The 25888-nt window shown below is 32.3% G+C and overlaps 2 protein-coding genes across 2 annotated transcripts; both read right to left on the bottom strand.

Annotated features, from left to right (window-relative positions):
- LOC139524677 (uncharacterized) lies at nucleotides 1–11354 on the bottom strand. Its single transcript, XM_071319669.1, has 10 exons — nucleotides 10935–11354; nucleotides 8629–8847; nucleotides 7062–7343; nucleotides 6434–6592; nucleotides 5124–5288; nucleotides 3503–3640; nucleotides 2385–2417; nucleotides 1646–1718; nucleotides 1194–1293; nucleotides 1–467 (listed from the first exon to the last, which is right to left on the bottom strand). Exons 1-10 carry the CDS (start codon nucleotides 11068–11070, stop codon nucleotides 321–323), a joined length of 1452 nt encoding a protein of 483 aa, XP_071175770.1. The 5' UTR covers nucleotides 11071–11354; the 3' UTR covers nucleotides 1–320.
- Nucleotides 11355–18988: 7634 nt separating this feature from the next.
- Nucleotides 18989–24101, bottom strand: LOC139524676 (pyruvate dehydrogenase [acetyl-transferring]-phosphatase 1, mitochondrial-like). The gene has a single exon (XM_071319668.1). The coding sequence runs from the start codon at nucleotides 23812–23814 to the stop codon at nucleotides 22303–22305; it is 1512 nt and encodes a 503-aa protein (XP_071175769.1). The 5' UTR covers nucleotides 23815–24101; the 3' UTR covers nucleotides 18989–22302.
- Between the last annotated feature and the right edge of the window lie 1787 nt (nucleotides 24102–25888).

Here is a 25888-nt window from a genome sequence, read left to right as displayed (position 1 = left end):
TTTTTCTTTTCATACATATTTAATTATTTGTTCAAATATCAATCTTTTGATGTAAAGTGTGGCCTAAATGTTGTTATTTTTTTGTCTGGAAATGCTTGTATGTGTTATTTAGAGTATTTCAACTATCAGTTAGTGCTTGCCCTAAACCTATTCCACCCATTAACTGACTGCAAATGTTTATAGAAACTTTCCAACACATAACATATCTTTTGTATTAATCAGTAGACTAGTTATTTGGATTCCTTATAATAAAAATGTTTAGGTGGAGCAAGTCACAATTGATCAGTTTATCGTTATGGCAAGTTTAAACACTGTATATTTTATATTTCTTGGTCTGAAGAACAAGTTGAAGATGTGTTTCGATGCCTTTTCTTTACTAAAATTACATCTTCTATTTTCTTTAACCATTGAACAGCTGCATATACTTTGTCAAAAACATCAACATCCACTAGATTCTGGATATTTTCCTTTAAAAGAAATAGAAAATATTGATCTGAAAAGTTCATATTATCAAGCCTTAATAAACCTGATTAAAAAGTAATGTTAATTTCAATTAAGGGTTATTGGCTTGAAACTAGGTGTCAGTAACTGCGAATACTCTCAGATCTGTACTTTGAGTGGTTTTGTTGTTTGGATATACAAGTACCTGACCGCGTCCGCTCTGTGTAGTATTTCTATTTGTATCCATTTGATGAGTTAAGCCTTTTTCAACTGATTTGTATAGTTCATTCTTTTGTTGTGCAGGTACACCACTGTTCCAGGTTAGGGGAGGGTTGGGATCCCGCTAACAAGTTTAACTCCGCCACATTATGTATGTATCTGTCCCAAGTCAGGAGTACCTATAGTTGAGTAGTTGTCGTTTGTTTATGTGTTACAATTTTGTTCTTTGTTCTTTTTTGTACATAAATTTAGCCGTTAGTTTCCTCGTTTGAATTGTTTTTCATTTGTCATTTCAAGGCCTTTTATAGCTGACTATGCGGTATGGGCTTTCCTCATTGTCGAATGCCGTACGGTGACCTAAAGTTGTTAATATCTGTGTCATTTGGTCTCTTTTGGAGAGTTGTCACATTGGCAACAATTGTGAACCATTGTGATAAAATCGATAAAAACATACAAATTAACCAAGACCTGCAATTTCTCTTTCTATAGATAAATCTGTTACTCAGTCATCAAAAATTATCTTAAAAATATACCTTTAGTTTTTCTAGATTTTTTCTCTCTGTTTGTACGCTTTGCACTATATCTGATGTTATTTCACAGGCTTGACTAGTTTGTAAGATTTCTATAATTTGCCTAAAAATTATGATAATACAGATATTAATTTTAAATTCTCTAAAAAGTACACTTTTTTTATTTTTAAATAATAAATCACCATATAATTTAATGGATTTAAACATTTTCAATCAGCAAATGAAGAATTTACCAATGTTGTTTGTTTTTTAAATGCTATTCAAACACACCTCAATCTAACTAAATATATTAAATTCTAGAAATTTCTACTGAAAGTGTACATTTTGATATAAGTGTTTTCCCTATAATGTATTAATGATGAGTTTTTATTTATCATTTAATTCAATTGACATTATATACATTATATCCCAAATGCAAAAATAAAAGATTAAGTATTCTTTTTATAATTACTTACGACTGAATATCACACGATTTTCCCTCCAATTCTTCTATTCCTAACTTATCAAGCTGAGACAAAGATCTACGTACTATAAAATACAATATGTATAGCACAATAACATATTGTCATTCTATTTGCTAATATTTCATTTCACAAAGATAAGTGATTATTTTAAATAAACAACTCGGAAGATGCAAAGTTTAAATACATTTGTATAATGTCCTGTTTCCTAATATGTTTGAATTGTTTGGCGATTTTATATCTGAACATACAAAAACGAATATCTTATTTTAATGTTTTCAGAAAAAATAGGATACAATTTCCTGCAAATCAAGACGGAAAATAATTTGTTTTTGGTATATGTATACATATTAGTGTTTATATGTAAATATCTTCCTCTTAGTGTTTTTTGCATGAAGAATTTATATTACCCCTATTGCTCGCATTCTCTATAGAAATTAAAAGTTTACAATAGCCTTGGTAATGTTTACATATGACCAATTTTTAATCCAATAATATCTACGTAAGAGAATGCCTGAAACACGTCAGGAATATGACAATTGTGTTCAATTAGTTTGATGTGCTTGATCTTTTTATTTTGCCATTTTGAAAATGAATTTATAATTTGAATTTTCTTGGAGTTCGGTATTTTTTGTGATAGAGCAAGTAATCACGACTGTTTTAGTAGTTTTTTTATTATAATTATAAAAATGCACTGTATTGATTTAATGATATGCTGATATAGAAAACTTACAATTAGCATCTCCTCCTGAATGCAATAACGTTTCTGCAAAATAAAACACAGACATGGATACAAATATAAAAAAGAAGATGTGGTAGGATTACCAATGAGACAACTATCCACAAAAGACCAAAATGACACAGACATTAACAACTATAGGTCACCGTACGGCCTTCAACAATGAGCAAAGCCCATACCGCATAGTCAGCTATAAAAGGCCCCAATAAGAAAATGTAAAACAATTCAAACGAGAAAACTAACGGCCTTATTTATGTAAAAGAATGAACGAAAAACAAATATGTAACACATAAACAAACGACAACCACTGAATTACAGGCTCCTGACTTGGGACAGGCACATACATAAGTAATGTGGCGGGGTTAAACATGTTAGCGGTAACCCAACCCTCCCCCTAACCTGGGACAGTGGTATAAAGCCCATAAATATGTTTACAACTTACAAATAAAGCCAACAGTAGTATACCGCTGTTCGAAATTCATAAATCGATTGAGAAAAAAAAACAAATCCGGGTTACAAACTAAAGCTGAGGGAAACACATCAAATATAAGAGGAAAACTAAGACACAACAGAAACGAAACATTAAAATGTAACACACACAGAAACGAACTATAATATAACAATGGCCATTTTCCTGATTTGGTACAGGACATTTAAAAAAAATGGTGGGTTGAACCTGGTTTTGTGGCTTACCAAACCACCCAATTACAAGCAGGTAATGTGACTTCTTTTTTATTGGTTTTATGTGTTTTATCTTGTGATTTTGCCATTTGATAAGGGACTTTTCCATTTGAAATTTTGTAAGAGTTTGGTCTTTTTGCTTCTTTACTTTATACTAAAAAAAAAATCAAAACAGAGATGCAATTACATCTAATGTTCAGTAAAGAAGTTCTTCACTTGAAATAATAAAATTGAGAATGGAAATGGGACATATTTCAAAGGAAATACAAGCCGACCAAAGAGTAGAGACAAGTATTTTATCAATTATATTATATGATCTAATGAAACCAAATTCTAAAATGATTTGGCACTTATATCAATGCGATTGATAAATTCATATCGCTATACATTCTCTCCATAATTAGATTTCTGTTTTACTTTCTTAAGATTACCTGTAGACCCATATTCTGAAATTCTGGTTTTAGTTTCACCACAGTTACTTTCATCAACAATGTTTTGAAGTTTACAAATAATTTCTTGTCTTTCAATTTCACAATTTTCAACGGTGTACTTAATGTCCATTAAAGCATCTGAAAGATAAATATTCTGATCTATATTAACTTGTCGTTAAATATATATATATACAACTCGTCTAAACATCAACCGAACAATGTTAGATCTGTAAATTTGCTTTCGCAAATTTTTTTGTTCTTCCCTCGCCGGGATTCGAACTCGTGCTACTGCGATATCGTAACACCAAATCGCCAGCACTGTTAACGGCGCGCTAGACCACACGACCACATGGTCTTCATAAAATGAAGCTTTCGGTGGCTGGGTGTTACCTTTCCACGTCAGTTTTAATCTAGTGTTGTACTACAGTACATGATATATAAGGCATGAAGATGTTATTTTTACAGATCAGCTAACTTATCTATAGTAAAGGATCCTACAAATTAATGAAATATACAGTCACATAAATAATTATATTTATAAGTAAGTCTGAACCAGTGACAACTCTACAACAGATTGATCCATTGGATCAGCAGCAGTGATGATGATACATGGCTGTGTACATTCTGTATATATAACTCGTCTAAACATCAACCCAACAATAATGGATCTGGGAATTTGCTTTCGCAAATTTTTTGTTCTTCCCTCGCCAGGATTCGAAGCCATGGTACTGAGATATCGTGACACCAAATCGCCTGCACTGTAACCGGCACACTAGACCACCACACGACCACCTGGGCTTCATAAAATGAAGCTTTCGGTGGCCGGGTGTTACCTTTCCACGTCAGTTTTAATCTAGCGTCGTACTACAGTACAGTACATGATATTTAAGGCAGGAAGATGTTATTTTTACAGATCAGCTAAATTATCTATAGTAATAACATTAACGGTACCAATTTTGCTGCACCAGATGCGCATTTCGACAAATAGAGGATCCTACAAATTAATGTAAGATACAGTCACAGAAATAATTATATTGATAAGTAAGTCTATACATATTTTTTTCTGTTTAGTATTAAATCTATATAAAGATCCATTTTGTTACATCTTGTGATCAATTTTATTTGGCAATCGCCAATGGCAGTCAGCAGGGTTAAAGAACATCAGTTGTTCGACTTGTTAGTCAAATGCGTTTTGTTTAAATATACTTTTTCACTTTTTTGGTCTTTTGGAAAATGTTGTTTGTGCTGTTTTTAGACCCTTCTACAACGAAATTTGTTTTGCATGCACACGTATAAAAATTGCGGTTTTTATCCAACGCAATCATAGGTTTGAACGTAGTTTTCAATTTAGACTCGTTTATATTTTTCGTTTGGGCTTGTATCATATTTTCCCTCTGGTTTATATGATCCGTTCATCCTATATTGACTCTTAAAGTTTTAGTGCAACTGCACAACTCACAAATTAAAAATAAAAATATATATCCATGGTTTGCACGACGAGTAAATTCCGAAGTTATAATTTAATATTTTATGCCATATACATCTAGACTATAGATTGTTTTAAAATTCTTCTGAAAACTTTTAATCATAGCAATATGTAATAATCTTTTATAAACAATACCTTTGCAGAAATTTTCCGTCGTTACAATATCAGCATTTTCAATGACCGTGTTTAATTCAAAACATCTCTCATCGTATTCGTCAATAATATTCTGAAGCTTGCGAGTAATTTCATCTTTTTCTTCTTCACATACTTCCACTGCATACCTTAACTCTAGTAGGGCATCTGATAGTAAAAGATCGTACAAACTGATCAAAATTAAAAATGTTCAATTTCCTTTTCTTGGTGGTTATGTAGATATTAGAATATGTGTCTGATTTTATATAGCTTCTAGGTATGTTATTCTGTTAATATTAATTTAATGTAAATTTAAAACTTTTTTCAATATCTGGTAGTAGGTGATTTTGGAAGTTTCTGGTTTTGTATTTCAAGTCTTTTCATTTACAGTTTACCTCTAACAATTAATTACATTGTTAGTTTGTTATATTTGAAGATTATGAATTAGGACAAAAGTATATGGTGCAGATATACATGAGTATATTGGTGAATATATTGTGGAGCACAGCACATTTTCATTATGTGGCATACAATTGCTTGTACCTACTTCATGTGAACTTTGCTTGATACTTGTCCCATTGACATCCAATCATACCACATCTCCTTTTTGTTATATATAGTGCACTTTGGGCTTGTTTCTAACAACAGAGCGGACTAAAACGTAAGTGTTTTCACGAAGCTGGATTTCGATCTGTACTAATAATTTCGATTCGATAATGTCTTTGTCTTTGTTGTAAGCGTGGTCCATATATCACCTCTATGAACCAAATGGCAATTCAAAACGGCAATCTAGTGTCAAATATATTGTTATCAATAAAAGTAAGACAAACAAGGACGGCCTGAGTAACAGTATTTAATATAAATCTCGTTGTGTATGTAGTCAATCCTACCCTGTAAGATGAATATCAGACAGGAGTGCAAACGCAAACAGCCAAACTCTGACCATCAATTTGAAAAGACAAAACTCGTCAGGGCAGCAAATTATCTATAATTGTCGAAACAAATATAAGACATTAGAAATACCAATCTCCGAGAAACTGCAGTTAATGAAGTAATGTTTGAAAGCTAGGCTCTGTGTTGAAGGCCTAATTTTGACCAATAATTTTAACATTTTTATACATTACGCCTTGGGTGGAGAGTTGTCTTAATTGTAAGCATGTCACATCTTTTAATTTATATTTATGGCATAAGATCTTTGCAAAGTTTTTGTAATATAGGACTTTTTATTATTAACCAGTTTACAGTTGAACAGATTTAAAGTAAAATCATTAAAAACAAACAAAAACATATTATTTACAGTTGTAAACCGATACCTGTCATGTTCGATATATATTCTTTGGTGTTTTGCTTTTCTTGTTCAAAAGCCAGCTGATAGTTCTCAACATCCATTTGCAGATCTCTGTTTTGTTTTAGAATTTTCTGAACAGCTGCATCTTTATCAAGAGTTGGTTTTTCCTCATTTTCTTTAAAATCTGAAAGTTGTGAGATGATTTGCGTTATGCCAATAGGGATACCATCTTACAGAAAATTTTCTTTATTTTTACAGCAAATATGTTAAAAGTGGGGCAATTATAACAATTTTGAGGTATTTTGAATATTACAGACTGTATGAACGCAGGTGTGCCATAGAGAAACATATTTCAGCCAATGAAAATTCAAAAAGATGTGGTATCATTGCCAATGAGACAATCTCCACAAGAAAACTAATGACACAGAAAATAACAACTAATGTATGGTCTACAACAATGAGTAAAGATCATGCCGCAATATGCAATTTTAATTATATGCATTTTTGAACAAGAAACATTACAAATTGCCATAAGTAAAAAACCAATTATTCGAGATTTTTTTTCGCCGCATTTTTAATAACATTGATTCTGTGAATTCTGAAAACGTGATTCAATGATAATAATATTTTAATCAAATTGTAGCAATGATTACCTTTGCAGTCTATTAGTTGTTCGTCTACTTTGAATCTATCTACCCCATGCAAGTATAGTCTTTTTTTCTCCAGTTCTCCTAAGTTCAAGAGAATTTCAATGCATACATCTGGTATCATAAAAGTAATATGAATGCTGCCTGTTGGTTCCATACCATCAATAATGATATGATGCATTGGACAGCGTAGTAAAACTGACATGGCTCCTTTCAGTGATTCCATGTCATCTGAACTAAATAGATCAGCTCCTCTGATATGAAAATCCACATGTTTGTAACCATTTACTATTAGAAACACAGAGAAAAAAATAAGTTACAAGTAAGTGATGTCGTTAATGTATTTATGCGTGTGTATACTTGGATGTGTTCAAATATTTATAACTGATTAATGGAGGATATACGTTGTTCTTTATAGATTAAGGATTTAAAAGTTGAAAAACTGAGGTAGATCAAAGATGGGCTTTAAGTACAATCATTGGATGTTGTCTCCTTTACGTTACTTCGAATGGCCTATATACCATTTCATTTAAATTTAAATTTTAAAGTATTTACCTCTTAACTTTGTAAAAAAAATCAACAATACTTGAGTAGTGGCTGGACAATCAATTATGAGCATAACAATGGTCCCTAACACTTTCTGTATACCTTGTTATTCAAATTATTGAACTATATATTTTTTTCTAAATAAATAGTTTATAATGACACACAAATGTGTAAATTATTTCATAATGCATTGTGCTTTTTCTAAGTAAAACAATAAATAAATGACACATTGTTTTTGCTGATATTATTATGTAGCCTTTTTTTAATTTAAGTTGCAACTTAAATTAGATTATCGCAGGAACAGTTCTTGGTATTTAATATTTTTGTAGTATACATGCTAAGATCAGCAACTTAATAACCAAATAAGACTGTGTTGTAGAGTAGGATTTCGCATCTCTAAAACGTAAAGTGTTTCGTAATTTATACATCCAAAGTTCCTGTATTTAGTTATGGTGTTTCTTTTGTAAGTCTGGTTCGAAATTATGTTAGTTTAAACATATTTTATTGTTCAAAATGTACAACTTAGTAACGTCTTATCCACTATAGTTTGAATTCTATTTTCATTTTCTATATTGCATTTAAGTTAAGATAACTGATGATAAGCTGGTTCATATTATGATTTTTAATTGAAAGCAGCTACATTTACTTTTTTAAATTGTTATTTGGATGGAGAGTTGTCTCATTGGCACTCACACCACATCTTCCTATATCTATATATGCACAGATTATATTTGTTTTACGCAGTTTTGATTTAGAAGAAATCCTACATGGTAAGAAAGTACATACAATTACACCATTGCTAACACAATTTTGTATTAATACTCTTGTAATTTTCATTAAGATTAAAACAAATTGTCATGTGTTTTTTTTTCTTTTCGAAAATTTGTTTTTTAGTTAACCGTTATTAAGTTGGTATTCTTGACCTGTATATTCTCGCACATTTTATCATCCTTTGACATGAAACTTTGTGAAAAGTACCGGAAGCTTGTACAGAAATCATGAATATCATCTAGAATTTTTATCTTACCTGGATGTTCCGAAGGAACAAAGAAATGAAGTGTTTTATCCTGTGAATTACAATATTCCAGGAAATCCTTATATAAATCCTTCCTTCCCAAATGCCATATCATTGCTTGTAATGGTGCAAGGTTGTATTTAGTCAGAATCCGTCGTTCTTTTAAATGAGTAAAAAGACTCATGTAATCTGTTATCTTCTCTAAAACATTTTTCGTCAAACCACCCTCGCCTGAAATATAACAATATACATGATGTAGCAACTCGATCGATTTCTGCCAATGTTTTATAAATTGAAGAAATGATATTTCCTATTAACAATATATGATTATACTAGTATGTGTATGGCCACCATTAAACACGCAAACACACAAAAAGAAATTTAAAGAAAATTCTTGATTGGATCCAAATGTTCACCTTTGTACAAAATCAGTAAAGATCTATCTGAATGCAATGACTGTGGAATGTTCTAAAACTGGAAGAGCTTTGTAACTGGCCGAATAACTGGTTCTTATTGTCGCCTGGAGAGGTTGAACCTTATTACCGACCGCGCAAGAGCTGCATAGCCAGTCAAGGTCGTTAAAAACTTCCATTTGTTGTTTGTCATATTTAATAATTTTCTCCATAAAACTGTTTGACAAAACTTTTAGGGATTTTTTGTCCTCAATGCTCATAAACTTCGTACTTTTTTTTTGTTTTGCCTTTTTAAATTTGTTTTGATTCGAGCGTCACTGATTCACTGATGAGTCTTTTTTAGACGAAACGCGCGTCTGATCCAAATGAAAAAATATCAACCCTGGTATCTATGATCAGTTTATTTGTCTGTTGTTTGTCGTTAACTTTGGTTGTATTTTTATCAATGATGTTAACAAAAGACTCATCAGTGACGCTCGAATCCAAAAAAGTAAAAAAAGTCCAAATAAAGTACGAAGTTGAAAAGCATTGAGGACCAAAATTCCTAAAAGTTTTGACAAATAAAGCTAAGGTAATCTATTCCTGAGGAAGAACAGCCTTAGTATTTCAATAATTCAAAAGTTTATTCAGTTAATTTATAAATCTGACCATATCAATCATAATTCATGTCAGCACAGAAGTGCGGACTACAGGGCTGGTAATACCCTCGGGGAATTAAAACAACACCAGCAGTGGCATCGACCCAGTGGGAGTAACTAAACTAATAATAGATAGCAGGATTAAATTTTGTTTTTACGCCAGACGCGCGTTTCGTCTAAAAAAGACTCATCGGTGACGCTCGAATCCAAAAAAACAAATAAAGTACAAAGTTGTAGAGCATTGAGGACAAAAATTCCTAAAAATTTTGTCAAATACAGCTAAGGTAGTCTATTTCTGAGGTAGAAAAGCCTTAGTATTTCAAAAATGTTAAGTGTTTCGAATAATTAAACCTTTCATAAACAATAACTGTTAACTGAAAATGAACTTATAAACGATATATTTTATCAACACAAAAGTACAACTTTCTGAGCTTGTGATGCCCTCGAGGACGATACGTCCACTGGCAGTGCCAACAACACAATGGTTGCAAAAAGTCGCACAATCAGCAAGACTTCTAATTTGGCCCGCTAGACGCGCGTTTTTGACTATATAAGACTCGATAGTGATGGTTGATTCAAATAAGTTGGAATGCCATAAACTAAGGAAGTTGAAGAGAATTGGAAACCAAACATTCATAAAACTTACCTCAAATAAGACTAATGCAATCGATGCCCGAGCATGGAGAATCTAGTTCTTTGAATTATTCAACATCTTATAAACAGTACATTTACAGCACATTTACATCAATGACATAGTTTATGTAAACACAAAATTGTGAAGTTACAGTTACCAACCATTTGATTTGGAACGCCTAACGCCTGTTGCAACTATATGAAACTTTTCAGTTGCGCTCAAATCTAAAGATTTTGGAGACTTAATCCGATTTAAAATTGGAAGACCATTGGAAAATTAACGTATCAATGATATTTCATGTCAACACAAAAGATACTGTCATTTGAGCTGGTTACATATACCATTGGGAACGATGGGGTCAACATTGTGGTAATCGGTTGGGGATAATCCAACTTTCTCCCATCTACAGTAACAAGCATTAAAATATAATGTAAGTTAATCCTTTTGGTGATTCTTATAAAAATTGACGGCACACAGTTAAGTAATTCAGACGAAATAATGACTGAAAACTCACCAAAAAAAGCTTATAGCTCATCTCTTATAATGTTTAATATTATTCCTATGTTTTCAAAAAATAAGAAACTTGAGTGATTTAAATTTCTGTCTTACTAAAGCTATGTATATAATAAATACCTGCACAGCAGAATTTAAGTTTTTTAAAGTCTTCTTCTGTTAGCTGATCACCAATTTTTAGAAGAAACGTTTGAAGTGGATAATCATCCGATGGAATAATCCTTATATCATCCAATTTAATTCTGGTTGGTTCCATTTCCTGTGATTCACTTTGTTTAAATTTTACGATAAAATAAAATGCATGAAAACCGAGTTGGGTATCCACTGTTGTTAAATTTGTACTTTCTTCCTATTATTCGTTTTAAACTTCAATAAATCTACATGGGCTTCCATGGAAAGTGTACAAAGCATAAACATTCATACAATAATAATATGCGAATACCATAAGTGAGAAGAAACTACTGCAAAATTCAATAACAATAATAGCAGAGCTATTCCTTTATGTGAAGTTGACCTAGTTCTTGTAATTTTCATGTAAACTGCCGACAAAACTAATCAATATAGAATTTAAATGGACCTGAACATAAATGTAATATTATGATTCAAATATCACATGTTTGTGATCTATAATTGTATTGTGCACTGAATCACAATATTAATTGTACTACCTTTAATATTTTTCCAAATAAGATCAAATAAGTATGAGTTTATCATGACTAAATCTGTTCCTTTTGACTATAAAAAAAAATCGACAACAAAATAATATGTAAAAAGAAATGCAGAAGTGTACCTTAAAAAGCAGTAAAAATGTTTGTGACTTGATTGGATCAAATAGTTATCAAAAGTACCAGGATTAAAACTTAGGACGCCAGACGCGCGTTTCGTCTACATAAGACTCATTAGTGACGCTCAAATCGAAATATTGATAAAGCCAAACATGTACAAAGTTGAAGAGCATTGTATTTCGGGCACACAAAAAAATAGAAAAAAAAACATGTGCTAATTTCCAATTAATCCACCTTGTCTTCACAAATAATTGCCCTTACCATAACCAGGTATGGAATATGGCCTTCGTTTATTGGAGATTATCCTATATGACTTTCTGTTTTGAATTTTCATTGGACATCGGTATTTTTGTTATTTTACACTATTGAGTTATTGTGTCAGTATATGTTTCCTTATACACAATAATAAGATACGGTGTATGCACTTACATCTAAATGATTTAAATAAAGTAAGAATATGGTGTTCACTTAATGTATAATATGATAAATTGAGATAATTTGTTTGTTCATGTTCTAATTGGTGCTCCTGGTTCATCTTTCTTTTTTATAATTATGATGAAATGTTAAAATGTATATAACAATGACCAATATTATACTAACAAAAATGACAGGGAAGCGAAACAAATTTGAACATATACAAATTAACGAAACATAAAAGATCCTAACAACCTTATGTCAGAAATGTTTTATTTACAGCAGTCTTAGTTGTCATTTGTCTTCATAACATCCGTGTTTTCGTTTCGCATCCGACAAATTCTTGTCAAAAGAATGTATGTGTACCAATGACATACTAAATTTGGTTACTCGTGTAAGTAAAAGCCCGGTGATAAGTTTAATTTGAAATATACAAACTTCACCTCCATATTAGATATACATTTCCCAACTCATTCGTTATTTGAGATACTGCAGCTACTACTCAGACTTTGTAAAACATCATCAGTGTTTAAGAAGAAAGTTGATGAACCAAGGTTATTTCAAATAACGTATCGTCCTTTTTCTGAATTAGTTCATTGGAAGATACCAATACCTTGATGATAAATATTCAGTAACCACTTCTCAAATACCGAATGATGTTCTTGAAGTATATATTCAAGGTGCTGGCTTTGTTTATCACCCAAGAGACGTGCTGAATAGTGTTCTATTATTTGTCTTCGTAAATTATTTCTTTTACTGTTTATTCTTTTTTTGGTAAAATCCATTTAAAAGGGACTTTGTGGTATTGTGTTATTGTGCTCTGGTAAATTATTGTATTCTTGTTTTTCGTTTTTGCTTATGTGCTTTGTCTATATGAGGATCTTTTTGTTTTTCGTCATTGACATGTTTGTTTTTTTTAACAAATGTTTAACATGATTAAGATTATAACACAATTTTGACTGTACCCACATTTTTTACCTTGAGACATATTATGTCTGTTTGTTTATGTTCCCACATTGTTGTCAAGAAAATGGACTTTCATAAAAGTGAGAGGTTTAGCTAGGTTATAAAATCAGTTTAAATCCTTCATTTTCTACCCAAGATAATGTCTGTACCGAGTCAGGCAACCAATACTAATAGACCACTTTCGAATTATGTCCTTCACCAGAAAACTTCGTGAATTCTGTATGCCTTAATTTATGGAGCAAGATGACTCATTTATCAGATAGAGGGGATCGCGTGTATCCCTTCACTATTAAAGTGCACCAAGAGTCCGTGGGAGCCATTAGGCAGGATAAACTAGAAAGTTGTATATCTGACTATGGTATGTACCTCGTTCATTGTTGAAGGCCGTTTTAAATTTTCCTCTGAGTTCGTTTTTTGTGTTATTTAATTTTTTTCGAAATACTATAATCGGGCAAATGAAAACTGGGTTATCGTTACGACGATATATAATGGTAAATAAAATTGAGAATGGAAATGGTGAATGTGTCAAAGAGACAACAACCCGCCCAAATAAAAAACAACAGCAGAGGGTCACCAACAGGTCTTCAATGTAGCGAGAAATTCCCGCACCCGGAGGCGTCCTTCAGCTGGCCCCTAAACAAATATATACTAGTCCAGTGATAATGAACGCCATACTAATTTCCAAATTGTACACAAGAAACTAAAATTAAAATAATACAAGACTAACAAAGGCCAGAGGCTCCTGACTTGGGACAGTCGCAAAAATGCGGCGGGGTTAAACATGTTTGTGAGATCTCAACCCTCCCCCTATACCTCTAATCAATGTAGTAAAGTAAACGCATAACATGCTAGCTTCTTTTAGGAAACGACCATTTAACTTCAAGGGGACCGAGGGGTAACGTTTTTTCCTTAAACATATTCCGATTCCTAAATTGATGAAAAAAACTATTCTGTCCAAGCAGAGGACCAAATATTCTGAATCCAGATTTTCCCCATACTTAGCTTATAGTGTTAAATTTACTCCCTACCCTTTTTTTTAAGTTAATTGTTTGCTCTCCTAATTCTTCTTAAGAAGCTCCTGTGTGAAGTCAACTTCATATGAATGCAGGAACAAGTTGGAAAGAAAAGGAGCATATTTGGTTCCCATAGAAATGCCAATTGTTTGTTTAAAACATGTTCTCCAAATATGTTGTCGATTAGGAAATCAAGCATTTTGATTATGTGAGTTTTAGAGAATTTTTTGTGTGAACGAGAGAGATTTTTTTTACAAACGATTTGTCCCTCTATATGACAAGATACTTGTACATTGTATCTTTAATGACCATTCTTTTTTACATGAAATAAAGCAGCACCTAAATTTCAATTTATAGTTTAGTTTTGAACGGAGAACACTTATGTCAACTTTAGAAAAGTCAAATGTTTTAATACTATTGCAAGATGAAGGAGCCTTAGACTGGATGTACTCTAACAGATCGTTGGAATTTTTTAGTATCTACATCAGATTCACGTCACCTCTGAAATAGGTAGGTTATACAACTGGTTTGAAGCCCAGCTTTGATTGCTGATAAAATTGATGTAAATAACTTACAAAAAAGTTTTCAGGGAGCACTTTGAAGACCAACCATAAAACGTTATTTGTGAAGACAATAACAATCAAAACCAAGGAGTAAACAAAGACACACATAACCAAATTAAATAAATCAATCAGGTTTTGACAATTCACTTTGAAACTGAGTATATACCCCCACGATATCAATTACTATGGCGGAATTCTCGACTAGTAATGGATCATATGTTCCGTTTAGAATTTCAGCCAAAGAAGAAGAACTGAATATTCCGTCTCTATATTGGATACCTTAATTTCATTAGTGTCTTTACATAATGTGATCAATTAACCGCGTTCAAGTTGAAGGATTTCGACTCTTGTTATGTTGAGCGTTTGGATAGAATATTTCGCAGGTAATTGCCACTGACAAAGTGTACGACTCTGTTTAATAGAGGAAACAGTAGTATACCGCTGTACAATAGTCATAAATCAGTTAATCGAAAACAAACACTAGTATGCGTCACAAACCAAAACCGAGGAATGGGGAAATCTGCGAAATAAAAGAAATAGCAAACAGCTTCACAAAAGCAAATGGCAACATGCATATATAAAGGCAACAGTAGTATACCGCTGTTTGAAATTCATAAATCGATTGAGACAAAAAATCAAATCCGAGTTACAAACTAAAACTAAGGGAAACACATCAAATGTAAGAGGAGAACTACGACACAACAGAAACTCAACACTGAAATGTAACACACACAGAAACGAACTATAATATAACAATGGCCATTTACTAGACTTGGTACAGGACATATTAATAAGAAAATGGGGGATTGAACCTTATTTTGTGGCTAGCCAAATCTCCCGCTTTTCTGGCAACGTTAAATATAACATTTATCTTGACAACATTACATGACAGAACTACAATAAAAATAAATGGGAGAACATACAGGACAGAGAAACACAAAAATAAAAGCTATATGTCGCTGTGCGAAATTCATAAATCTATGCAGAAAAAAAACAAATTCGGATAACAAACTAAAACTGAAACGGACTATTTGATAACAACTGCCATATAAATGACTTGGTACAGGACAAAGGACATTTTAACAGGAGTAAGAAAAAGTGTGGTCAGTATGATTATATATGAATCATGTGAATGGGGAGCAATCTTACACTTGAAGTCGTCAGTATCATTATCCTGCAACACGTATTTGTAACTGAAAACTTAAGTTGCAACTGGTTTGGTATAAAAATGATATGTATACAGACTGATAGTTGATTAAAGGGGTATTATCGAGTGAACTGATTTATGATGAAGGATAATGTCGAAGTTGGTGGCATCTAGCAGTGACATCAACACATGTTCCATCTGTTATCATCTATCTACACATAAACAAAAGTATTAACACATGTAGAATACCATACTATAATAGGTTGTTGAAGGGTGGCTACAAATGGTATTATGCTTGTATTGATTACACGGATTCTGAAGATGGTATTACTAGTACTAGTATAACCGTCTCAAAAGAGGGAAAACAAGTTGGTTTCAGATGATATCATACATGTGTCGATACCATTGAATGTGTGTTCATAGTTGATTACAAATGGAATTATACACGCGATGATACCACTGATTAAGTGTATTCATTGGTTACATGTGTAACTCAATAACTGTCAATACCACTGATGACTGTCGATATTTGGTTGTAGATGGTATTATGCAATTGACAATACCAATGTTTATATGTAGATAGTTTGGCTAAAGAGGGCATCATTCATGCGTGTGTATATACTGGTTGCAGATGTCATCATATTTGTGTTACTACCACTTATGGTGTGTAGATTGTTGTTTACAGATGATATCAAACATGTGACAATATTATACCACTAATTGTGTGTAATTTATACTTGATTACAGATGTAGAATAAGACGTGGTTTGATTGCATTTCACACAAGTGACAAAATAAACCAGAAATTAACAACTTCTGGGTAATTGTAAGGTTTTGAATAATTAGCAAAATCCACACCGAATAGTCAGCTATAAAATGTTCCGACACGACAAGTGTAATACAATTTAAACTAGAAAACTAAGATTGTATTATACATGTGACAATACCACTTGTTATGTGTATATAGTTTGTTACATATGGTATCAATATGTGTTGATGCCACTGTTTGTGTCTCCATAGATGATTACCGATTGTACCATATACTAGTATGTGTCGATACCGCTGTTTGTGCTTCACCAAATGGTTACTGATGGTACCATACACGTGTAGATACCACTGTTGGTGTCTCTATAGATGGTTACCGATTGTACACTACATGTGTCGATACCAATTTTGTGCTCCGACAAATGGTTACTGATGGTACCATACATGTGTTGATACCACTGTTGGTCTCTCTATATATGGCTACCGATTGTACCCTACATGTGTTGATACCACGGTTTGTGTCTCAATAGATGGTTACATATGGTACTACACATGAGTTGATACCACTGTTTGTGTCTCAGTAGATGGTTACAGATGGTACTATACATGTGTTGATACCGCTGTTTGTGTTTCAATAGATGGTTACAGATGGTACCATACATGTGTTGATACTACTGTTTGTGTTTCAATCAATAGTTACTGATAGTACCATACATGTGTTGATACCACTGTTTGTGTCACGATAGATGGTTACTGTTCAAAGTTACAATACATGTGTTGATACCACTGTTTGTGTCTCGATAGATCGTTACAGATGGTACCATGTATCTGTTTATACCACTGTTTGTGTCTCGATAGATCGTTACAGATGGTACCATGTATCTGTTTATACCACTGTTTGTGTCTCGATAGATCGTTAAAGATGGTACCATACATGTGTTTATACCACTGTTTGTATATCGACAGGTTGTAACTGATGGTACCATACATGTGTTTATACCACTGTTTGTATATCGACATGTGGTAACTGATAGTACCATACAAGTGTGTATACCACTGTTTATTTATCGACAGAGGGCTACTGATAGTACCATACATGTGTTGATATCACTGTTTATGTCTCGATAGATCGTTAAAGATGGTACCATGCATTTGTTTATACCACTGTTTGTGTCTCGATAGATCGTGTAAGATGGTACCATGCATGTGTTTATACCACTGTTTGTGTCTCGACAGATTGTAACTGATGGTACCATACATGTGTGTATACCACTGTTTACGTGTCGATAGATAACATTTTTCGTGGATGGCGTTGGTACAGGTAAACCACGAAAAATGCTCAACGAAGAGCAATGTTTTTGCATATGCATTTATACAGGCTTGTCTCATTTGCAATCTGTCCACATCTTCTTATTTTTATATTTTGCAAATACAAAAATATCAAATATCCATGAAAATCCATTTTATCGTCAATCCACTAAAATATATGATCCCCAAACGTTTATTACTGGTAATCCCATACATGTGTTGATACAAGATTGTGTGTATATAGCTGATTACAGATGTGTTGGAAACAGATGGTACAATACAGGTGTCCGATTTTGTGTTAATAGTCGATCACAGATGGCATTATAAATGGGTCTACATCATGGATTGTGTGTTAACACATGACATCATGCACGTGTAGCTGGTAAACGTATGTTACAGAGGGTTTTAAACATATTGCAATACCACTTATTGTGAGTTAGTTACAGACGGTTTCATGTATTTCTAGATGCCACTGTTTATGTCTCTATGGTACAATGTATGTTGGTACCACTGTTTGTGTTTCAATAGTTTATTAATTATTGTCCCATATAGTGATTCCAAATTGTGTTTAGCCAGCTGATTACCGATTTTTTCATTCATATGTGTTGCTTTTTTACTGAATAAGTACACATTTTTATCTAGGGGCCAGCTGAAGTCCGCCTCTAGGTGCTTGATTTTCCAACTGTGATGAAGACCCATTGATGAACTTCAGCTGGGTTTTTTTTAACTCTTTGATCGGGTTAATTTGTTGTCTCTTTGATACATTACCCATTATCCATTTCCATTCTCAATTTTATTTACTAACCATTGAAAATACAATATATGTATATTTGATGTGATATATAAATGGATATTCAACATCTATTGGCAATTAAATGCCTACTACTTGAGACAATAATTTGGCTATGTGCTATCAATATAATCCAGCTTTGTCTGAGCCAGATTTTTAGCGTGTAAGTTAACATGGTCAGCAGAAAGACATGTCATCCTACCAAGACAAATGATTCTTAAACCAAGCCCAATCATCTTTTTTCTTATCCATAAATGCTGCATTGGTTAAGATAGAGCAAATACCAATTTCCAAGTCTTGTTTGACCTTGCAACAGTAAGACACTTAGCATGACCTTCCACACTGCACACTACCAGAAAGCAAAAGAGAAGGTATATTTGATTTTATGTCATGACAATTTTTAAAGGGAGCAATAATAAAAACATTTATTTTCACTTTTATATTAACTTCATCAAACAAAACACAACAAAGATCTTGTAAACATAAGTAACATACCAGGAATAAACAATTTTACCTATATTTAGATCATGTCTGTTATTTAATATTTGCATGTTTCACAAAGAGGTTATTTTTTTATTTTTTGTCCACATTGTTTTAAACCAAGATGGACAGAAACTTTTTCAATCTTCCAGTACTTTTATTCGTTGATAATTTAGGTGAATTCTCAAAAAAAAATGTAAATATAAGTCTTCAAAACTGACAACCTTCTCGTCCTTAATTTTTTAAATGTGAAGAAGCTTTATCAGGCTTACTCAAATATTTCAATTATTGCAAATGGAACTAAAAGAGACAAAGTCATATGAAATAACGGGAAAAGCAACAGTAAAAATTGGAAGACAAAACAATTTATGGTCAAATTAACTAAATGTATAGTTATAATTGTAGAGATTACAATGTCCTATAAATCAATAAATGTTGAATTTAAATTAGCTTAAACAACTGCATGGAACCAAAATTGATTAATTTCATAACAATAATATTCAATGAGTATTTTATATTACATCATGCAATGCTAACTAAAATGACTGACATTTCAAAAATTCAATCCTTTCTGCTAGCACTGTACATGTAAAATTTGATAAAAAAAACAACTATTTTAATTACAAACACAATAAAAATTCAAACAAAAACATGTAAAATAAACAAATAAAGAATGTCATATGATATAATATACAGTGGAATGGGCAGATAACAGCACTTCTAAATTCATCATTCACAACTCAGCACATTTCTTTCACCATGTTGCCTATAATAGCCATTTGAAATACATGGATATTGTCTGAATATACATGATATATATAGCTTTCTATTACCAATTATTGCATTATTTCACAATAATTTTGACTTCTTACATTGAAGACTGAAATGCATTAAACCTTTTATTATGAAAACTTACCAACATGTTTATTAACTTAGGAACTCTTTGCAGAAATTGAAAAATAACAAGTGAAATTATCTCCCTTTGTATAAAATTGAGTTTTTAAAGAATAAGATTGATATTTTTCTATATTTCAACACTTTTTTGTTTGGCATTTTTCTAGAATATCATGGACCTTACATGATCAATACATGTGACATGTACACACCTCATTTATCATTTAATTTATGATTTATCATCTTAGAACAAATTATTCTAAAGAAAAAACAGAGAACAGATAAAAGCTTTCAAACATTTGTTCATACTTTATGATTCAAATTACAGAAAATATAAGACAACACTTTTAATAGGATTTTGTTAATTAAATGTGACCGTCACTGTTAAATGCTTTTCCTTCTTATGGCCAGTTAATCCTAACTCTGAAATAATCTTTGAAGGTAAATGTATTTTCTATTTTAGCAGTAACCAGACCTTATGGTCAGGCCCAAAAAAATAAATTCTGCTTCCTATTTCCCAAAATCTATCTACTATAAATTTTGATGCCTACTTTAAAATATGTTATGAACAATTTGATTACAATGTAAGTAAGGCTATAGCTAAGATGAGACTTTTTTATTTAGCACCATTAAAGTATTTAGAACAATGCCCAATATTGTTTATGAACAAAACATGTGTATTTGTATTTGTTTGGTCTAAGGTGCAAAGATCAAGAGACAGCAAAATTGAACATGTTAGATATATAATAAATTTTTATAATTTTTTTGCACTTTTACCCTAAAAATATTCGGAACAGAAAAATTGTATATTTAGTATAGAAAAATTTAATTCAGTCAGGAATATAAGACAAGATAATATCAGTCTTGTCCAAGTGAGAGACTGTATGAATGGTCCTCTGTCTTGTGGATATGTAAAAATAATTATCTTGGTTCTAACCCATCTTCTAGTGGAAATATATGTGCAGTTTATAACTATAACTATATATCGTTCAGTTTATCCTAATGCAAAAATTAAAATAAAAGATAAAATGTAAACATTTCCCTACATGTAGTATATATATACATTTTGTAAACGACAAATATGACAGTATGGTAGAAAACTAAGGACTAACAATTACATTACATGTGTACATGTCTAGTGTTTTATCTAAGGCAATTAAGCATGGTGTGACACCATGCCCTTTTTTCCTGACACCATGCCCTTTTTCTTCTGAAAAGTTTGATGTCTATGGTAATATGGTACATATTTATATAGTTGTAGTGTATTATTATGCATCATTTCAAGTATAAACATGATAAACTACATGTATTTCTACATCATGTACATGCACTACATTTCAGTATATTTTTTTAATTGTTTTTAGCTGATGAGATTTTTTTCTGGACATTATCATGATTTTGCACATAAGACAAGCAGGTGATTGTCCTTGTCACTTCAATGAAGACGAGAATAACTCTAATCAACATTTCTGTGGCTCTGCTTTAATTTTTGGGGAGAAGGATAAAAATATAAACTAATGAATTGAAACATCTACATGTAGTACATTAAGGAATTCTTTAGTACCTAAATTGATCATGCTAATCATGCTAATAGCACTGAGCAACTGGTACTTAAATTCTTTCATTCAAATTATGTTCCCATTCACCAAAAGCTATACTATATGCATGTACAAGAAATAAAAAGAAAAAAAAGGGTTTCTTAACCAAAACTCCAATCGTATTTTCATTTCATATTAAAATATCTCTGAAATATATATAAAGACATATTATAAGGAGTTGTACACTTGACAATGCCTTGTGGCTTTCAAAAATTTATTACAATTGTAGTCTCAATCATGTTGATGATTACCATGATCATGCAGTATCATGATTATGTTGATCGTGATGGTCAAAACTCATATTTAAAATCATATACATGTATGCCCCTTTTCAACAACCTTCAAAAAAGTCCTGTGATATACATGTACATGAACATGTACAAATGAAAAATAAAACCTCTCTCAATTCAATAAGTTTTATAATCAATGTACAGTACATGTATGTTATAGCTACAAATGTACAAATGCATATAAATATATATTGAAGAGTTTTAAAATATTTGGTGCATTCTTCAGCCTTTTCCCCCCTATTTATCATGTTTATATTATATACATACATGTACATGTATAGGGCAACTATTTTTTTTTTACATTCATACATGTACATTGTAGCTAGATGATCTAATATAGCAAAGGTTTTATGTATCAAACATTTGTCAAAAGTATTCTCAACTTATTTTGTTCTTAAACAATTCAAAGCTAGAGACATAAATCTACAGTACTGCTAATATTGTAAACTTATTATTAATGTTATTCACACCAGTACTCATTCTAAACTATCTATATCACGTTCAGCTTCTACATAGAAATTTTTCACATAACCTGTGTCAAAGAAAACTACAATTATAGTAATATCATCACGATAGCTTCTGGCAACATCATCATGCAATGACAACAAAGTGGACAGTCTTCCATGTTCTGGACCCAGAGCATTTCTCATCAAGTGTGTTGCAACATTGTCATCCGTAGGCACATTAGACAGATGAGTTTTTCTTTGTTTGAGACGTTGATTAATTTCATTCATCGTGAGGCCCTTAATATCAAAATTAGGGGCCACCAGTACTTGTTTTCCTTCCATGTGTCCTGCAACCAGTTTGACAACTTTTTCAGGTGGAATCATGTCAAACAGACCATCTGACGCAATAACTAAAAATTTGTCTTTCGGAGTTAATTTACGGTGAATGATTTCTGGTTCTGCTGTCAGATAAGGTGGCGTAATGTAATGTTCATGCATCAAAACTTCGCTGTATACATTGAAATTAGGGTGATGCTTGAAAAGTTTCAGAAGTTGATTACGTTCCTTAACAGACCACTTATACATCATGTCTCCAAATGCCCTTAATGGTGCTAAACTGCCAAAGAGACGACCTCCTTTGATCACATGGGAAGATTCATTGGGATGACTTTTTAAAACTCTTCTTACTTCTTTGGAGTTGTAACTTGTGTGTGCATGTGACATTTCTACTGTATTCGTATGGTCTTTATCAACTTCAACTCCTAAAACTGCTTGACAGTCACCCGTGTTAGCAACATACAAATCTATATCATCAACTAATGCAATACAAGCACAAGACCCTGACAAACCATTCTCTAAAGCTTGGTCATTTATGCTCAAGTCATGACCTACTGGCAAGCATTCTGACATGATGTCATGATCAAGACGGAGAAAAGCGTGCCGCAAATGCTCTTCTACTGAGCATTCTTCAAAGTTTGCTAATGTTTCTTTGGCAAATTTAGCCAAGTTATCCTTGTATATTTGATCAAGTTCATGATTGAAGTACTGTGACTGATAAGGGTACCAGTCTACAAGTTTGTCATGTCCCTCGTTGTCACATGCAATGTCTTTCAAAATGTCTTGCGTTGACATTGAGACTGAAATATAGTTAAATAATCGTTCACTGAGAGCTTGAGAACATGCACTACCACCATGTCCATCATAAACACCGAAAATGTACTTGTTTTTATCTCCATGAGTCAACTTTGCTACTGTGTCACGATCTTCAATTGGTTTATTTGCTGGTAATTTATTCACTTCAAAGTTTTTAATAGGACCATCTGCATCCACTGATACTTCATTTATTTTCAATATCGATGAGACTTGTTTTCGAGTCAACAGTGCGACGTCTGAACTTAAATACCCATGCCTCTGTTTAAATTTTAAGAAAAATCTTCTAACGCTTTCAATTTGTCCTTTCGTATGAACTTCTTCAAAAGGTTGTGAAAAAACTTTTTTCTTCAAACCTATATCAATCCTCTTCAGAGGACAAGTTCTTAACATTCTGTTTTGCACGAAACATAAGTCACTCGATCTTGTCCTTTTCGGTTTCGACTGCTTTGCTTGTCAACCTTACTCAAGGGGTTAGTCTCCCTTTAACAGGAGCATGCAGTATAATCACTGATCAGAACTCTAATAAATCTCATTAATTACCGAAAAAGGGTAACACTGGAAGAAGAACAGCACGACCCACTGTAATATTCGCCCTACTTTTTCAACAACTCGTCCCACTTTGTAAAAAATCGCCCTGTCTGGAACCAACTCGCCCAAATTGAGCCGCACTGGCTCGTCTCAGTTATGAAAAACGGTTAAGGTTGGATTGTAAAAATTAGAGAACATAGCAGGTCCTGATTTTCAATCAAGTTAGCAAAATTTGATGCAGGAATGAAGATAACTAATGTGAATGTTCATGTAAAAGAACAAATGTATAAGATTCTAAGATGAAATAGTGCATTTTCTTAAGGAATCTACATGGAATTTTCCTATTTTGTATTTTAGTCGTGGAAAACACACGGGTTTTTTCCGAGTTATGGTATTCTCAAAGCATTTTCTAAAAGCTATCTTATCGTATTTAATTTTACAATTCTATCATTTAGTTTAGCTTCTGAGCATAATGTTTTTCCTGTATACATAATTCATAAATCCCTTCCACAGTTGGAGTAAAACATTCTAAGCCCTACCTTATTTTCTTTTTATATAAATGATTTAACCTCAATGTTTGATAACACATGTGATCCTGTAACATTGCATGACATAAAATTGTCTAGTATGACTTAGTATTAATATCAGAATCTTCAGAATGTTTACAAAATTGTCTTAACAAGTTAAACACTTATTGTGAAAAATGGAACTTGACTGTCAATCTTGACAAGACAAAAACAATGATATTTAATAAAAGTGGTAAAAAACTTACTAAAGACAAGTTTGTATTGAATAATGAAGTAATTGAATGTTGCACAGAATATAAATATTTAGGTATACTATTCAAGCCATCAGGATTTTTCACTAATGCTGCAAATATCCTCTGTAAAAAAGCATTGTTTTGTATTAAAAAAATACTCTACTCAGATAAGATGGATGTTTTTCCCCATATGAAACTGTTTAATTCCTGTGTTAGCCCAATATTACTGTATTGCAGTGAGATATGGTCGCTAAATATTGTGAAGAACAATAAAACTCTTAAATCTCAATACTTATCTATGGAATCAGTAAAACTCCAGATCAAATTTTCAAAAGGTCTTCTAAATGTTAATTCAAAGGCAGTAAATACAGCTGTATTAGCTGAATTGGGAATGTACCCTATTGGTATACAGGCCCTTAAGTCTTCTGTAGGATTTTGGTTACATATTTTAAAGTCAAATGAAAATGAGTCTTTATTATATAATGTTTATAAAGCTAACAAGCAGTTAAATGATGGATTTGCTTCAAAAGTAAAAATCATAGGCGGATCCAGGGGTGGGGGGCTGGGAGGCCCGGGCCCCCCCTTTTCGTGGGAAAAATTTGGTTGCTAATATAGGAAATCACTGAAGCATGACTGGATCCCCCCCCCCCCACCCCTTAGGTCAGTCAGCTGGTCCCCCCTTATGAAAAGTTCTGGATCCGCCACTGAAAATGCTACTTTCAAAATTGAATTTCACTCATGTTTGGGAAAATCAATGTACCTTTTCTAAAAAAAAGATTACTTTTAGCCGTCGTGAGAGAAGCTCAATGAAAATTACATTACATTTTGGAAAAATTGTCTCTTTAATGATGATAATTCAATAAATGGAAATAAACTAAGAACCTACAGAAAATTTAAAGTAAAGTGTGAACTAGAAAAGTACCTTTTATTGAAATAGATAAAAATGTTACAAAAAATTATGCTAAAATAAGAATAAGGAATAGTATACTGGCTATTGAACGCGGTAGATACAACAAAACAGCTTTAGAAAATAGAATATGTCCTTTATGTCATAAAGAGGTGGAAGATGTATTTCATTTTATCATTATGTTCAGAAATTAATAAAACTAGATCAAAATGTTGAATGAAATTTCTAGTATTGTCCCCAGTTTTAATTCAATGAGTGAAGAAAACAAA

The sequence above is a fragment of the Mytilus edulis genome, chromosome 5, assembly GCF_963676685.1.
Source record: "Mytilus edulis chromosome 5, xbMytEdul2.2, whole genome shotgun sequence".
Classification (NCBI taxonomy): Eukaryota; Metazoa; Mollusca; class Bivalvia; order Mytilida; family Mytilidae; genus Mytilus; species Mytilus edulis.
This window is presented reverse-complemented; position numbering and strand designations above follow the sequence as displayed.

What these genes read in the sequence shown, in the direction of transcription:
- LOC139524676 (XM_071319668.1), bottom strand. Translation starts at nt 23,814, where the DNA reads ATGTTAAGAACTTGTCCTCTGAAGAGGATTGATATAGGTTTGAAGAAA.
- LOC139524677 (XM_071319669.1), bottom strand. Translation starts at nt 11,070, where the DNA reads ATGGAACCAACCAGAATTAAATTGGATGATATAAGGATTATTCCATCG. An exon ending in TGTTCCTTCGGAACATCCAG is followed by an intron (nt 7,344 to 8,628) that starts GTAAGATAAAAA and finishes TGTTTCTAATAG; the next exon opens with TAAATGGTTACAAACATGTG. An exon ending in TTCAGAATATGGGTCTACAG is followed by an intron (nt 2,418 to 3,502) that starts GTAATCTTAAGA and finishes TTTATTTTGCAG; the next exon opens with AAACGTTATTGCATTCAGGA.